General features: G+C 31.6%; 2 protein-coding genes across 4 annotated transcripts; both read right to left on the bottom strand.

The window, feature by feature from the left end:
• Nucleotides 1-710: 710 nt before the first annotated feature.
• LOC140861980 (protein HOTHEAD-like) lies at nucleotides 711-1,187 on the bottom strand. Its single transcript, XM_073264980.1, has 2 exons — nucleotides 847-1,187; nucleotides 711-765 (listed from the first exon to the last, which is right to left on the bottom strand). The coding sequence occupies exons 1-2, from the start codon at nucleotides 1,185-1,187 to the stop codon at nucleotides 711-713; spliced, it is 396 nt and encodes a 131-aa protein (XP_073121081.1).
• A 1,452-nt stretch (nucleotides 1,188-2,639) lies between these two features.
• LOC140864258 (uncharacterized) lies at nucleotides 2,640-9,391 on the bottom strand. Of its 3 annotated transcripts, none has more exons than XR_012144170.1 (12): nucleotides 8,819-9,390; nucleotides 7,873-8,355; nucleotides 7,487-7,633; nucleotides 6,702-6,923; nucleotides 6,504-6,617; nucleotides 6,355-6,403; nucleotides 5,280-5,367; nucleotides 4,463-4,639; nucleotides 4,284-4,391; nucleotides 4,140-4,203; nucleotides 3,847-3,945; nucleotides 2,640-2,936 (listed from the first exon to the last, which is right to left on the bottom strand). XR_012144170.1 is itself a non-coding variant. In XM_073268317.1 (12 exons), exons 7-12 carry the CDS (start codon nucleotides 5,360-5,362, stop codon nucleotides 2,838-2,840), a joined length of 630 nt encoding a protein of 209 aa, XP_073124418.1. In that variant the 5' UTR covers nucleotides 5,363-5,367; nucleotides 6,355-6,403; nucleotides 6,504-6,617; nucleotides 6,702-6,804; nucleotides 7,487-7,633; nucleotides 7,873-8,355; nucleotides 8,819-9,391; the 3' UTR covers nucleotides 2,640-2,837. The 3 variants fall into 3 exon arrangements, 1 of the variants encoding a protein (XP_073124418.1); XR_012144169.1 differs by having other exon boundaries at nucleotides 6,702-6,804; XM_073268317.1 differs by having other exon boundaries at nucleotides 6,702-6,804; nucleotides 8,819-9,391.
• Between the last annotated feature and the right edge of the window lie 8,995 nt (nucleotides 9,392-18,386).

The following is an 18,386-nucleotide window of genomic DNA, read 5'->3' as shown; positions in this document are numbered from 1 at the left end:
TTAATTTGATTTTTTTTTATTTGGTAAAATATTGATTTAGTTTATCTGATTTTATTTAATATTTTTAACAAACGATAAAATCAAACATATCCTTTAATATTTTGATAGTTGTTTAGACTTTTAGTTATTGTTTTTTTATACCACAAATGATTATTGAATAATGCTAGAGGTGCAACAAATATTATGTACAAAGATATTTACAACAAATATATCATGAGATTTTACTATTATATCGCGATATTTTACATTCAATTTATCATGATATTTTGATAAATGAAATTTTTGTATTAAAGTTTTTGTATTGTACAAATTGATGTACAAATTTGTTGTACATGTATCCATTGCTCATGATTATTATAGATGTGTGCTTTATTTTTATCATAAGTTTACAGATCATATACGTTGTTATTTTTCAAAAGAATTGGTTTATTTAAATTAAAATGTTTGATTATGTTTCATAAATAAATATATGGATTAGGTTTGTTTGTTTTGAGTCTAGCTAAATAAGAGAAATAACTAGCTACTCATTTGTTTCTAAAAAATAGTAAATAATTTTACTAAATTGTGTGTATAAAATAAAAGGGCAACATATTAAAGAAACTATAGTCGAAGTATGCATGAAAATGGGCTTCTTCAACACCCCTCAATAAGACTAAATTGGAGGACGAAAATTAAAAGAGTAGCATTCCTTCTTCTACTTGTAATGATCCTTAAACACCAGCGGTTGTTCTTAGTCTTTCTCCAAGTATCTTCATTCCCATGTACCTGCATTCGTAATCTTTTATATATGTTAAGCAATTAAGCTCATGATATAAATCTTGAAAATCATGGTTTTTTTATTTGCACCTGCCCATCATCATGACTGTGGCTTGAGGATTAGTCCCAGGAGAATAATGGAACGTCGAACCATCGATGACACGAAGATCGTTGGCTCCAAAAAATTTATAATCAGAGCTCACCAGCTTGCGCACATGACACCCTCCATGGTAATGCCAGATAGTGATGACCGTGTCTTTGCAAAAATGTTCCAATGATTCGGTGTCATTGGAGTGCTTGTGAATGAGGTTCACATTGGCTTGCACGCTTGTGTTGGTCAGCTTCTCCATCGTTTCCTTGTCACACTGCGTGAAGTTGGTGAACGCTTTCGACCTAAGAATATTCTCTATGATGTGGCTGCTCGTGCTCATGACGTGGCGGCGGTGAGTATCAAGGGACTGAACTGGTGTGCTAGCTTCATCGGCCGACGTCTCTCAGACCCAGAGACGTCCAGGCCGCGGTCTTGAAGGCGACGATGATGGACAAGTTCGATTTGAAGGCATGCATTTCTTCCTCTTGTTCTTCACAGTCGTCCCTGGCGGATTTACCGACAACATCGGAAGAATTGAGTGAAATCGTGGAGTTGTCTGATCCTTAACCCTGTTGGGTGCATTGTATATTTGTGTCAAGAAGTTTTCTAATCATGGTTAAGTTTTCGTGATCGGTTCTTGATTTTTTTATTTTTTTTTGCTCTTGCTCTTTTTCACTTCAGAATGCAGATTAGCGGTTATGTTTTGTTCTTTTTTTGTTTTGTTTTATCATAGCTGTTTTTTTCCTTTTGATCGTCAGCTTGAAGCTCTCCAGGGAACCTATCTGAGAGGTGAGTCGATGGCGATTTATAATAATCATTTTGTACATTTTGATCTTATTACTCAATTAAAATAAAAATATTTTGACTATTGCACATTAATTCTTATATAAATAAAAAATTTTGTTATTAGTCTAAAGAATATGAACACACATTATGATTTAGAGGTTTTTTTTAAAATTAGACTCAGGCCCAAAATTATTAGGAATGGTCATAGCTAGTGGAAACAAATGTGAAAATCTAAAAATCAAAACGACTAGAGTGATTTTAACAGACTTTTTTTATTAGAATCACTTTTGAAGAATCATAATGTCATATGATTTTGTATTTCAATTAATTTAAGCATAAACTAACACATAATTTGGGTTTAAAAAACACACAAAAGTAATCTTTTTAAACCAAAATCTAACAATCACTTTTTGTAGTGATTGCACTAGTAGAATTTATGCCTTTTACTTCGCATATTAACTGAAGTCGTAGATAGATAAGTACCGAAGTAGATGCACGTGAAGTAATAGGTACCATTTTACTTCGCTTAATAACCGAAGTATTAGGCATGAAATTACCGAAGTAATAGGGTATCATTTTACTTCGCTTAATATTGGACCGGTTCTGAAGTAAAAGCATGCCTTTTACTTCAGCATTTACATTATGTGACGAAGTAATATAACATCTATAACTTCGCCATTTACGTTGACTGACGAATTAAATGCGCGTATTTTACTTCAGCAGTTTTCTTAAGTGACAAAGTAATAGAACATATATGACTTCCGTTGATTCATTAAACGACGAAGTAATAGAACATATATGACTTCGGTATTTACATTGAGTGATGAAGTAAATGCTCTATTTAACTTCAAATGTTATATAACTTGGCGAAGTAAAAACATGCCCTTACTGCAGCAGTTTCATTAATTGACGAAGTAATAAAGTACATATGGCTTCGGCTTTTACATTGATTGATGAAGTAAAAATATATGTATCACTAAATCAACATTAAATAATTTTAATTAGATGCAATAACACCATTAATATATATATATCTCTGAAACGTAAAATACACTAATTAGATTGATAAATTATCCATCCAAAAGTACATCCATCAATAAAAAATTATGCAAACGAGTATTTCTACAAAAGATTGATAAATTATCCATCCAAAAGTATATCCATCAATAAAAGTATTATGCATCCCAACGTGCATATGACCAATTTATGAACCTACATAGGAGTAGACGAATTCGCTCCATTCACTTCTAATTTCGTCAAATTGAGCTTGGTCGTAATATTGGTTCCTGATGGATCCTGAATACTGAAATGTAAAAAAAATAAAATACATTAGAATAAAATTTAAGATCGAGGATTCATATTTGCCAGTTCACAAATAAGGGTAACGACATATGCAGGTACTGATCACAGGTTGTCATTGCAACAGATGATTAAATTAAAACATTACTAAATTGAAAACACAGTACTCTATCAAGGATACATATATATTTGTCATTTCACAAATAATTCCAACAGCTAGCTAATGAAAAGCTTGAAGCTTCAACATAATAGATCTAAAGAAAAATTAAATAAAAGTATTTGTGGGTCTATAGCATCACAAGCCTTGCCTCGACCATTTGCAGCACCAATTATTGAAATTCTTGCAATCTTATTCCTTTTTCATATTACGTTTTTGGTTTGGAAATGAGTGCTAAATTTGCAGAAGTAGGGAGGACAGAGAATGCGAGAACGAATGGACAGGTGGTGAGAGATAGAGAAATAGCCAATAAGTGCAGAATCAAATGCCCAGAACATAGAACAGTCGCACGAAATACCATTGACCCAATCCAAACTAGAAACAATAATCCATACATCATATAGCAGTCGCAAGTAATCTCAGACAATTTTGATTCCAACATTTATCAGCATGGAATAATGGCCTTTTTCGTACGAGAAAATATGATATAAACCAGCGAGCAAGTACAATATGTCAATATCTCTGAAAAAGAGTTGTTTAAAAAATAATTATAAAACTCTTTCACCACTAACAGTGCTAAGACAGAAAGTTTGGAAAGAAGAATGCCAAAAATGCCAACTTCAAAACAGAGCCTACCATAAATGTCAACTTCAAAACAGATGCCAACTTCAGATTCATTTATGAGCAACTAAGTAGCAAAAAAGGATGGAAACAGATTTTCACGTAAACCAAATCATAAAATGAAAAGGAAACTCACCATTTTATCCAAATGTAGATTTTCACATTCAACTATATCTTTCATATACTTCATCACACAAAATCCGCATTCAACCGAACCACTTTGTTTTATATTACCCTACAATGAAATAAAAAAATATTTCAGCAATAAGTTTAGAAAAAAAAAAAACTGAATTAGGTAAGCAAATGAGTAAAGTTCTCAAATATAATATAACACTAAAACACCATCCCTAGTCCCTATAGTACAGTACTTTAACGCCATCAAAATATTGCAATCACATTCATGTTTTCATATGTAAGCACAACACATACCGTCAATTGTTTAAAAAGTGGCCCTCTAGGAATACCTCTTGAAGCATTGTACATCTTGACCCCACTACATTTGATAAAGTCAAAAATTATTTTTTTTTTCATATGTATAAGAGAATTGATTCGTCAACATAATCTACTACCTACTTTGTCACTATCTTTTTCCATTCCTCATCTCGACATCTGTTAGTAGTAGAGTCCAGCAAATAGATCATATTTTTATCTTCATTGACGATAGTCAAGATCCAATGGTACCTGCAAAAAATAAAAAAAAATTTAACATTGACTATCATGCAGTATGAATTTTTATATAATTAAAATCATACCCAGTGTTGTATGGGATGAGGCATATGCTGTCTCTACACACTGCTTCCAACTGGTTAGCAATATGTTGTGATAAGTGACTGTCATCTCTGTCAATTGGGCATGTAGGTATGTGGCCAGGATCCACAAATGAAATACTATCAGCCCGGTTTGCTTCCTTCAAATATTTATAGAGGTGACTGCAATAAAGATTACAAACACGATGAGAAATCTTTTCAAGAGTGACAAGTTCCAAATAAAATATTTAATATGCAAACATTGAAGGTTAGACACAAAATTACCCCATATAATCCAAATAAATGTTCCATAATAAATTTTTGTAATAATCAGGACAATTGTGATACTTTAATATTTATTATTGATCTATAAAACATAAATCATAATTATTCATAATACTAAATATTATGTCCTGATATTATAAGAATATGATCTACAGAATCATCGTACCCATATGTCATTGTAACTTGCAATGAATTAATAAATATTTATCATTGTTTAAGTGGTCCACTCAATTAATTTTCAATTTATTCCAAATTTATTAAAGATACCAAAAAAAAACAAACACAAAATAAGTTAAACTAATCTAAAAGGAAATTTATAATATTTTCGCATAGTCTTAAATATTAGCAAAATCATAGTCTTCTTTTTGACACATTCTGAGAAAATGATGGATTTCTTAATTTCAGATAATGTATAAAATCAACAGCCACTAATTGAACACAATACCCAAAAAAAATCATTAAGTTCATTCATTAAAAAAAATTAAACCATATATTATAGTTCACTATCGCAATGTAAAAAGAAATTCAGAAAACTTACGTAAATATGGAACATTTCCACAGCCTTCTTGGCTTCTTCCACAATACTAATTGTATCAAACTCAAAGTCTCTGCTCTGCTCATTCCTACTATTGTATATAACATGCAAGTCAATAAATTTATCTTATTTTATCTTATATATGAAATTATAGAATGTAAAAGATGAACATTAATAAGAGTAATATTTATTTAATAGCAACACCAAATAACGTTAGAAAATTCTTTTACTAAGAATCAAAAGTTGTGGTAAAAAAATTAAGAAAATTTCAGTGTGCTTGAGCCGAAGAAAAGTAATTTGAAATAGCTAAATTAATTATGAGACTTAAGGAATATAGATGATAGGTCAAAGCTCGCTAAATACGGTTTGAATATTACATGTAACTTGCTATGGCAAACACCATTTTCAATTCCCGTTGTGATCCCTGACTCAAAACACAATTTCCCTCTTTAAAGGCAAAATATGTGACGATGAAGATTGACCAATCATAGTGATTGGTGTGATGCCGTAAGCAAACAATTATTATCTATTTCTGAAATCACACCTTTTGCTAAATGCCTAAACGTTTGAACATTGAGTTTGGTAATTTGTCAAACATGTGGTGTGTGAATAACAATAACAGAGCCGAAAGAGAAAACTGAAATACAATGGAAAAACATGCATAAGAGTGTGATTACAGACAATATTACAATTGAGATAAGAAGTCTCACCAGAGAAAACCATAGAGCATGAATTGATTCGAACAGACTTCCGAATGTATTTGAATTGAAGAGGTGGAAAATATCAGCCATTTTTTAATCGAAGAGGTGGAGGTATTTGAATTGCATAATAGCAGTTAACGCCTCGTTCTCTCATATTCTGACCCACGTTCATTAACGATTTGTAAAGAGTAATATTTCTAATGTAATTTTTAAAGGAGATTAGTAGTCATTTTTTGCAGGGGAAGTTGGCCATACAAAAATAGAAATAGGGAGAGAACTTGCCACACCAACACACCGACGGTTATTATAGAAGGCTCAAACTTAATTAAATAGAAAGAGATAAATAGAAAGAGATAGAAAGAGATTAACCAACATACGCTGCACATGGCGGCAAATGTGAATCACTGCACCAGCCTGGTCTTTCCTCTGTATCCATGTGAAGAGGAATGATTACATTCTAAGTTGTAAAGTTTCAACAATCGTCCGAAACAAACCAAATCAAGATACACAAGTTTGCTAGTAATACTTGTGAACTTCAGTGTCATTTCGTTTTCGCGTCATCTCCCATATCATTCCACTATCTGGGGATAAACCGGGCTGCGAAATATCCAAACCATTCTTCTTCACGAGTTTTATATACCTGCAATTAAGACATGTAATTTCAGTGATAATTTTTCTCTAGTATCAGCTAAAAGATGGAAAGATATAAGGTATCTCTACTCACTCCTCAAAATCAAAGTCCTCCACGCCTAAATCTTCATCCCAGATAAAGATATAATCGGATTGGTGCCATGATATCCGGGTGCAAAAAGCGCTTTGCGTACCACCTTGCGAGCACAAAAATAATAAGATCATACGGTTATCCATTACAGCAGGTAGTGTGGGAGACCATAAAAAGTGTCATCTTTAGAGTCACCAATAAGCCACAATCTGCTTGTTTTCTCACCTAAACGCGTATGCGAATACCATAAAAATGGAATTCAGAAAAAGCATATCGTCATCGTGAATTAAACGAAACAATCTATAAGAACAGATCTTCTCGTGACCCATTATGAATCGAAAACAGAAACCCATAAAAATCTAAAATCACGAACAATTAACAAACAACATTTTTTATTCAAGAAACAAAAAGAACAGAATTTCTCGTGACCCATTATGAATCGAAATCAGGAACCCATAAAAATCTCAAATAACGAACAATTAACACCTGCTCACGTAAAATAATATCTCACTCTTTTCCAGAGATCCGCACAACTACATGAACATAATTTTGAAGGATTTACGGCTGGAACTGATGCCAGAAAACTTTGCAGCTAAAAACACTTAAATTTTTTAAAAGAAACAACGGAATTTACCGGTACTTCCTCAGTTATCCGAGGAAGATGTACCGGTACAGAAGTGATGATAGGATCTTGGTTAAATTATAGTTATAGACATGAAAATATCTGGAACTTCAAACCATGGAATCCAAGGAATATGAAAGGTGTTGATTTGGAATTTAAAACTTACAGACTGCGATGACAGTGTATAGATATCCCGTTGAACCAAAGGTTTCATCGCTCACTTTGGCAAGTGTTCCTAAGCAGATACCAGCCAAGAGTAAAATCAAATAATCAACAGCTTGCATCCTAGCCTCCCATAGTCGCTGCTTTCCTACTGTGAAAAAAAAAAGAATAAAAAAACTGTGTCAAAAACCGAAGCCTGCTGCCACTTAGTAACAAAAGTATTACAGGTCTTGATCTGCATGAGTTAAAAATACAGAGTGCCGATTCCTTAAAAGAATTTATGACATGAGTATCTCATAAGCAAACACTAAGTAAGCAAAACACATGGAAAGTAACCGTTTGTAAAAAACTATAGAAACTTGAATAAAGAAATGCCAAAAAAAAAATCACCTTCCCACAAAGTATCTATATTGCTGAAATACACTTGGAGTTTTTCGATTGGATAAGTCCTGTAATTTATTGAAATTAAGTCGTAGATGGTCTTTCTTCTGTCCAACGTTATACTTGACGTCCTGCCAAAGGTCGCCCGCGAAAGACTGATCAGGGCCAGTAGCAGCTGGATTTCCTCCGTGGGCTGAATCTCCAGTTACAGATGGCATTCCTGCAGAATCAAGCATATCTGGTGGTACAGGGTAACCATTATGAAGCATCCATCTCAAAGGAAGCTCCTTATATTTTACACCTGAGCTAGCATTTAGTTTTACGATTCCCTCCAAGATGTCAATAAAGTAATCCGAAGGATTCATTCTCTCAGGGACGTTGATCCCAATTCCAGCAAAGTACTCTTCAACTTTCTTTGCTGATCCATGATACACCGTGAGCCCACCCTTGGCTAGAAGTATCAAATCATCAAACATCTTAAAGAGGGTGTAGCTGTAGAGCAGAGAATGGAAAAGGGAACACCAGAAATGTCAGAATTTTTGTGTTGCAACAAGACTCTGCTAAACCAAGCTACAAGAATGAGAAAGCTGATAGACAATACCAACATTAAATTCATACTAAACAATATTAAGAAGAAGTCAAAGAGTTCAATTGAAATCAGTGAGGATGGTGCCATATGAAAAGACCTCGACAGTAGTTGCCCTAGTCTAATAACAAATCCATTTATAGTTGCATTGAAAATTATACTAGACCATATACAGAAATAATTCCATTTCAACACATGATAAGAGTGCTTGAGTAAAATGTAGGTCACAAGCTATATATTTCCTCCGATAGCTGGTTTTCTCAAAGCCACACGAGGATGCATTGGTGTGAGCAATAATTATTTGAATAAGAATGGTAAGGGAAGAATCAAGGTCATATATTGTCATATAGATGTGTAAGTCAAAATTACCTTGGTTGGTGAACCACCATACATATATTTACACCTTCAAGAGCTTCACGGCGAAGGGCTCTCAGTAGTAGCTGAGAAGAAGAACTGTCCAAGCCAGATGTGGGCTCATCCAGGATTAAGAGTGAAGGCTCCATAACCATTTCCAAACCAACATTTACTCGTTTCCCTCAGCCACGAAACATTGAAAATCAAAATGAAAAAAGGAAACCCGAATTGATTTTTAAAAAAAAACCCGATTTCAGAAAAAAAACAAAAAACTCATCCAAAAAATACATTTAAAACCCGAATCGATAGAAAAAGAGAAGGATTCATACGATTATTCCATCGGCGAAAAGCTCCTGGTAGTGGTGGAAGGCTGGAGTTGTAAATCCGTGGCACGCTAAGGCTGAAGAAGGGGATCGATGGAGTTCGGAAGAAGGGATGGAGTTTGGAAGACAACGAGCAGCTCTTGGTGGTGGTGGAAGGCTGGAATTGTCAATCGGCGGCGGGCGTTAGGGCTGAAGAATGGGGATCGATGGAGTTGTGGAAGAAAGTTGTGGAAGAAGGGGATGGAGTTTGGGTTTTGTACGATTGTGTAAGTCAACGACAAGGTTTAGAAAGATAGGGAATTTACTTCACAACTTACCATTAAAATTTTATTTTTTTCCGTTTTATTTCGGAAAAACAATACTTGTCGAAGTAATATGTCCTAAAAAAATAAGTGAAGCTCGTATTTTTTTAAATACCGAAGTAAAATGTGTGTTTTTACCTCACTTATGTTATTACCGAAGTTATATATTACATATTACTTCGTAATTGATAATTGCCGAAGTAAAAAGTGGCGAAGTAAAATGCAAAATTTCTATTAGTGTTGCAAACACTATCTTAGAACTATTGTGAAATCTCTTATACTTTTATAGAAGTGATTAAATTTATATTTTATAAAACAATTAAGAAAATAAAAAATCTTTGGAATTGCATTTCATTATACGAGGATGCAATTAAAATGCTTTTGGAGTTCGATCGGATCATGATTTACTTGTCGATGAGATTAATTTTTTAAGATTGATCATGATAGAAATTTTAAAACAGTGGTTTTTGTATATCATTTATTTATAAAATTTGTATAATTATTTCATTAAGGTAGGATGTATATATGTGCCTGCTTAAAAAAATAGAAATTCAATCAAATTTCCATCTATTGTGTATCATGGAGACTTGGAGCTAGCCGAACTCAAACACACTTCACTAAATATTTAGGACTTGATTTTGGAATCATTTGGTATATCTTGTGATTTCCTCCTAACCGTCTAAACGATGTGAGGTGGACTTGGTTACTTGAATTGGGTGCTAAGCTGGCAGCCAGAAAAGAGCGTCTTTATTTATTTATTTTTTTAAAAAAAACACACACACGACAGACTTCATTGATTTTCAGGGTTTAGCATTGGAAAAGGTGGACATAGTTATTGGGGTAGGCTAATAAGCTGGCACTCAGGAATAAGCATCATCTATTTTTTTTAATTATTATTTTTTTTAAAAAAAAAAAAAGCAACTTCATTGATGTTCAAATGCTTCGCCTGATAAAACTCAAATAAGGAGTTTAGCTTTTATGCCTTTACCGGAAGTAAAAAACAAAAGGAAAGCTTCCCAAAACAAAAGTAGGCGCTGGCATATTGACCAGAAACATGTCAGGACAGCAACAATCAAACTAAACGTGCACACATTTCCGAATGAAATTAAGACCGAGGATGTGTTTTTAAAAAAGGAAAGGACAGCACGAGAGCAAGACTGCATGCAGACGAACAAACATTTCAATTATTTCCACGCCTCTCTTTTGGTCCTGATCATTCGCAGTTTGAAGGTCCTTCAGACTTCAAGTGGCATACAAAAGAGCAATGCCACTCCCTACAAGAAAATGAAAATCAATCATATCTGAACTTATAAAAGGGAAAAAGTGTTCTTATAAAAGATATTTTCAGATGACCATGTAGCCAGCCTCCACAGCTGGAAATTCTATTTCAACCTCCTCAATGTTTATTTTAGATCTAACATTTTCGTGCCAGAAGAAGTTCAACTAACTTTAGTTGTACGTGATCAAAAAAATAAGAATCAATTAAATCTAGATTCCATAGCCCAAAGGACCTAAACAAATAAAATAAAATAACCAAGGGAAAATATAGATCACAGAAATATTCAATTCAAGTTTTCAAAGACTTGCTGGACCACATACTGCAATGCTACCAATTGTATGTCTCGTTCAGTTTTTAGCATCTGAAAATGGTGCATGCGTCCCTTATTTAATGAGGACAAAAACTTTACCAGGAACAATGCTCTCCTCCACAGCAGCCCTTGTTGCATTAAGAGCATCTGTTACCCTATTCTCCCTTTTTCAAACTTCGTGCGTGAAGCATCTACGGTTTCACTATTATTTATCTGTTCTATACTTGCTTGCAAAATTATTTTGTATAGTTGTTGCATCTGTGTCAGGAATGCAAACTGGATCAAGTGGTTAGCAAGATTAGCAACCTCAGACATTTAGTTTTGGTATTAGAAGGTGGCTGCAATAACCTTGATCTGCTAGAACTTGTTTCAAATGAATTATTCATTTTGACTAACTGTTTTTACATAAATGATAAGTAGAAAGGCGGTAGGAACTAGAATGAATAGTGCAGTAGCAATAAATGCAAGAATATTTACTTCCATAATATCATCGGTTTTTTTACTTCACAATAACTCGGGATTTAATCCCATAGAGATGATAAATCTTTCGTTTGTAAATTCAATGAATGAATTACCTCTCGATGATCCCATTCCTGGATTCATGCCCCCTTCTACACAAGCTCCAATTATCAATGGTACCCTTCAATAAGCACCAGCTACTCTTTTCTATGTTCTTTTTGGCTCATTTATACTCAAAATCATAAAATTCCATTCTTTCCTACAATCACAAAAACAACAAAATCACGCAATATCTCTCAATAAAGCACAAAAGTCAAGTCTAAATACAAACAAATTAAGTGCATAAAATGCACTTATCATATATATATATATATATATATATAAACTAGAAAATGTGCACGTGCGTTGCACGTGGGGAACATACGATGTAATAATTAAAAATCGAAACAAAAAAAAAACAAAAACTCCAGTAATACAATCTCACGAGTCAACTTTGTGAGATTGATTTATTATTTAGGTCATGCATGAAAAATTATTAATTTTTCTGTCAAAAGTATGATTTTTATTTGTAAATATGAGTAAGATTGACTGGTTTCAAGTATAAAGATCCGTGATATCGTCTCACAAGAGATCTACGCCAAAAATATTTAACTCAACAAAAGATAACAAAAATAGTGTTAAATTTCAACAATTCATGTTAATTACTCAAATTAACCAATTTGGAAAAAACTGTTTTTAAAAAAATCAAAACTATTAAATTCTTTCTCTTATATGTTTTTATCGTATCATTTTCTTTTGTCATTTTGTTATCGTAATAGTCTTTTACCATGTTTTATTAAAGTAATTTATAAATGTAAATCACAACAAAACATTGGTTGGAAAAAATGATTACAAATTAGAAAATTCTAAATTCTAAAAAAATCATATCAAAACAATATTTTATTATTGTATTTTATTTAAGTAATTTATAAATAAAAATCACAACAAAATGCTAGTTGTAAAAAACTTTAATTTAAATAAATAAGTTAAAATAGAGGTAAGATTCTCATGCCTAAGTGCAACAAAATCTTCTGAGTTATTCAGTCTATATTTGAGTGTTTCTAGCCATAAGAGCAGCGTGCTACTGAGGTCGTAACGAAAATGTGCTCAGTTGTGGAGTTCTCGACTTCTACGGACTAACGCCAGATGAAAGTATAGTCCCCTTTACTTAATATTTATTGGGAGTATCTATTGGATTAATAAAGAGTGTTAGATAAAAAAAAAAAAAAATAGTGATATGATGTTCACTTATCTTTAGACTGTGACTTTATAGACTCTGTGCTACTAAATCAATTTTTTAGAGATATGTAAGTGCTGACATGAGATATCCAGCTAAATATGCATCTTTATATCTGCAGTATTATTTGTCATATGATGCATGATTATCTTGTAATGTATATATGAACATGTGCTAATCACGTTGAGCCCGATATCCCTTTAGATATTCAGTTGAGTAGGGTCTCTCAACTTGCGTGATCGTCTTACTGGGGTTGTTCTTTTATTTTTCTTTCGAAATCTAATTACTCCGATCCAACATATGTTTGTCACGTCCGGGATCCACTACTAATCACCCGATAAACATGTAATTAACTTAAATAAATATTAACATATAAATAACCGAATATAACAGAAAATTAAACTTGAGAATTAACTATGCAACCCAATTGAATTACTTAAAAAAAATATAAATATCCTTAAATTAAAACCAACGATGCCCTCTACTCCTAGGTCCTAGTAATTGACTGAACATTGATTCACCTCCTGAACAACTTGTAAGTTGCACGTCGAATGTGGTGTCCATGATAGAAGCAATGATGTGAGTGAAATTGCCAAGTACACAATGTATGAGTACACAATTTTATATACAATGCATAAAGCAGGACTACTTTGGTAAACCAGGATTAAAAAATTGGAACTCATGCTTAGAGTGTAGGAACCCCAATATGAGATCGATGTTCCGAAAATCTATTTGATGCCACAAATACTGATCGTGATCTTTAACATACATTGAAACACTGTCATGGATAACCACACACGTTTGTTCTATGAATCCAGTGGGTGTCACAAGGTTACAAAAAACAAGAGTTGAGCGACCATGCTCAACTGACTATCTCAAGGGATATAATGCTCAACGTGATTAGAACATATTCATACATACATTACAGGATAATCATGCATCATATGACAAATAATATTTCAACATACAAAAATTCATACTCAGTTAGATATCTCAGTCACAAATGTAAAACATAATAGAAGACACGGAAAAATTCACAATTTAAAACTTATACCACATAAATAGTTGATTGTATTCGTACTGAAATTTTTTATCTTTTATATATGTTTTGAATTCTTTCACTTATAAGATTAAAATTTTATATATTATGATATAAAATTTATTATGCATCTTAATATCAAATAATTCACTAAAAATGTATTGATTTATATTGTAGCTCTCCTGTTAGACAATCTAGTTTTGATGATTTGATGCCTTCAAGAAAACCAGTCGACAGTAGTAAATATAGCGTAATAATTTTTTCAACTGAATATGTCATATTATCTTTAAAAGATAAGTAATAGTCATTAAAAAATATTCACCGGTTACAAAAGATAAATAATAAATTCAGTAGACTACTTTGAATATCTCAAGTGTACTATTTGTTATATAATATTTCTAGTTATGAGTCAATTTATTTTTTCAGTACAATTCATTCATTGGATCGTACAAAAGCATTTATTATCTTCACCATTTTTGGAATAAATCATATTCAAAAACTCAAGCATTTATAGTTTATCTCAAGTCTTATAATCCAGAATGCAAAGAACGTTTGATCAAATTCAAAATATTGCTTGTGTTACTGTTTCTCATAAACAATTATTGCATCTTTTGTAAAGTGTGGAGAAGTTGTTATCTGAGAAAAGTCTTTCCCATAATTTTCATTGATTCTCATAGTGTGTTGCTTGCTAGGAGTTTCAGTAAGCAAAGGTAAGATTGCTGAAGTAGATTTGTATATCGTTTGTGACAATTAAATTAGATATTGGAAACCAAAACACAAGGATATGATATAGTTGAAATTTTTATTTAAATATATAATCTAAACATATAATTTTTGGTTAGTGACTACAAGTTGAATAAAAAAACAGAAAGTTAGAAGATCTGAAAAAAGACATATATATATAAATTTATTTAAACATATAATTTGTTACTAATTATCACGAGTAGAATAAAGAGATTACCGAATTATAAAATCTGAAAAAATCATACCGCAATTATCTTTTATCATTTTTATTCAAGTAACTTATAAATGTAACAAAAAATGTTGGTTTCAAAAATCATTTTTTTTTAAGAAATAAGTTGTATTTAACGCTATAAATAAAGAGATAACAAGTTTAAAAAATTTAGAAACTCTAAAAAAGACATAAAATAATATTTTACCATGTTTTATTTAAGTAATTTATAAACACAAACAAATGGATTACAAATTAAAAAATTAGAAACTCTAAAAAATTAAATGACATATAGAATATTTTAATGAAGTACGTATTTAATTTATAAATTTAAATCACAAAAAAATATTGGTTGCAAAAAAAATATTTTAACGCAAAAATTATATCTTTATTTTAAAATTATCAAGCAAATAAAATATAGCTTTATTTTTAAAATAATCAATTGGTTTAAAGATAAATTTTAATGAAAATTCAAACAAACAATTATATATATACTATCTTATAAGAATATTATTACTTGTATTATGTGTACTTGTTTATGTGTGAATTATAAAATAAAGTAAAACAAATTAGAAAACATGATAAAAAATATTTAAAAAATATTAATAGTATTTTACTTTTTTATTCGAAAGAACGCAAAATAAATTATAAATCATGGTAAAAAAGATTTAAAAAATATTAATAATATTTTACTTTTTTATTCGAAAGAGTGTATGATATAAAATTCAAATAATAAATTAGTAAATTGAAGTGTCACATGCATAAACAAATATTTGAAGAAGAAAAGGAGAAAAATACATTGATTATGTAATAATGGGGAAAAGGCTATGTATTCACTTGCATATTTATGTATAAAAACAAAAATTAAAATGGAAAAAAAATAGCTCACAATAATTTTTTCATCATGTTATATATAAGTAATGTTTAAACATAAACCATATAATTAAATAAATTCATTAGAAATTAATAAAGGAAACTCATTAATTAGAGTCATTAAACACACAAAGAGAACAATATAAATTCACAATAAAACCTACATATTTATATAGATAATAGATAATAGATATATGGATTAGGTTTGTTTGTTTGAGTCTAGCTAAATATGAGAAATAACTAGCTACTCATTTGTTTCTAAAAAATAGTCATTAATTTAACCAAATTGTGTGTATAAAATAAAAGGGCAATAGATTAAAAAAACTATAGTCGAGGAATGCATGAAAATGGTACCCTTCAATAAGCCTAAAATGGAGGACGAAAATTGGCAGAATAACATTTACTCTTATACTTGTAATGATCCTTAAACTCCAGCTGTTGCTCCTCGTCTTTCTCCAAGTATCTTCACTCCCGTGCACATGCATTCGTAACTTCTTCTTCTTCTTTTTTTTGAATAGAATGCATTCTTAACTTTTATATATGCATGCATTTGTAAAATTGATTAAGCCCGTATTTACACGGGGTCTGCCAAATGGTCCAGAACATATATTAGAGCCCAAAATTGATTAATTAAGCTCATATTTGATCATGATTTAAAAGAGGCTCAACGCGATTAACACAACACCATTTATTTTCACCTGAATCCCTCGTCATTGTTCTCTATTCGCCTCTCCCCATTATTCAGAATGAATGAAATATTTGTTCAGAACCTTCACGATGCGATATCCAAATAATTTCTCGAAGAACTATTTGGGGCTTTTGGCCAATTGGTGTCTGTGAATTTACACCACAGGCATGGGAGCATGGGGTGGGCGTGGTGGAATTCTGCTTATTACGATGGTGAGAAATTTTGACTAATAGCTTCTGGATTTTCTTTATGTTTTCATAAGCACTTAGTGGTTGTTCGGATCTTTTTTTTTTCTTTTTTTTTATCATATTTGTTTTTCCTTTTTGTTTTGGATACTCAACATTCAGGGCATTTGACACGCTTCAGGGATCCTATGTGAGAGGCCAGGCTATGTTGCTTGCCTGGATGGCTGACTCAGATTCTTCAACGTTAACAAAGGATGATGATGATGATAGCTAGAGACTACCTTATACCCAATTCTGTCATTTTTTGCGAAATTTTTTTTTTTCATTTTACAATGCACAATGATGTATATTGAAAGTGTGGAATATTTAAAGTTTTGGATTATGATATAATAGTTTGAACAAAAGATAACATCAAACCTATATTCTTTAATATAATTTTGAAAGTATCTTTTTTATACTACTAGTAAGAAGCATGTGTCACATACGTGAACAACATGTTAACCTATTAAATATAATATAAAATAAATTTAATTTTATATATAATTTTCTTAAATATTTTCTAATTAAGAATTAAAAAAATATTTATGGAATTAATCAAAACTATATATAATTTAAGCAAAATAAAAAATCCAATACAAAAATTTTGCAATTTTATTCAATTTTTCTTATTTTATCTTCCATTTAATAGGTATAATATAATAGATTAAATATATATATTCTTTTGTTTTGCAGCAATATATATATATATATATATAATGTTTTAATTAGTGAAAATATATATTTATTATCAAACATCTAATCATTTTTCTGCTCATTATTTTTAGATTCTAAGAATTATATTTCAGCAAAATTTTATTTCTCTAATGTATTTTTATTATCAAATATCTATTAAAGTTTGACATATCAGTGTATTCAATTTTTTTTTTATAATTATGTTGTAATAAAATATTATTTTTCTATAACTAATTTGCTCCTCACATGTTTTGATTTTATTGTCTTTAATTCGTACGAAATACACCTAACATTCTTGGAAAATATCCAAGGATATGATAAAAAATAATGTTAATCCTAAATATGTAAAGCTATGACAAGTGATCTTTGAGAATGCTTTTTATTGTTTTTCAAGTTGGTTGTTTACAAATGACGGATTCATACTTTTATAGTAGTGGCTTACTACAACAAATGACTAAGATCTATTTGATCCAACGTTGGAGATTAACTCTTCAGAATCTTCTTCCATCTACATAATTCTAGATGTCCCCTTCTATAAAATTCTATACAAGTCATATATTGTAGTAGACCGGCTCTATTTTACAAAATTAATTAAGTAAAAATTATTAAGCATGAATAAGAGGCTTAATTTAGAATTAATTGGACAATTTTTGAAAATTTGGTCAAGGTGAGTTCAGACCGTCCGAACTAGGATCGGAGGATCCGAACTCATTCGGAGGCATGAACCAAGGATCGGATGCTACGGAGAGATCGGACCGTCCGAACCCAAGATCAGACCGTCCGAACTCATTAAACCATGCATGAGTTGAGGTGTCAAGAATGAGTCAACACATAGCAGTTCGAAGCGTCCTAAGTCATGATCGAAGCGTCCGAAGTATGCATGCAGTGACATGTTATGTATGCAGGGTTCAGACTGTCCGAAGTCCCTGATCGAACCGTCCGAACTCCAGATATAAATAGGGGTCCGATGCCTTATTTTTATTTGCTAATTCCTCGCCTCTCTTTGGCCCATGTAGCTCGATTCTAGAGCTTTTGGGTACTCTTATTTTTAGAGTTGGAGTACGTACTAGTTTTTTCTATAACAGACAGTGTCCATAGTAGTGGTTAGGCGGCGGAGCTCTGGCGAGCATCCAGGGGTCATAGCTAGGCTATGCCCAGGCTCTGG

Source organism: Henckelia pumila, chromosome 4 (genome assembly GCF_033568475.1).
Source record: "Henckelia pumila isolate YLH828 chromosome 4, ASM3356847v2, whole genome shotgun sequence".
NCBI classification, from domain to species: Eukaryota; Viridiplantae; Streptophyta; class Magnoliopsida; order Lamiales; family Gesneriaceae; genus Henckelia; species Henckelia pumila.
The sequence above is the reverse complement of the archived record's forward strand: the minus strand, read 5'-3'. Positions and strand labels throughout refer to the sequence as shown.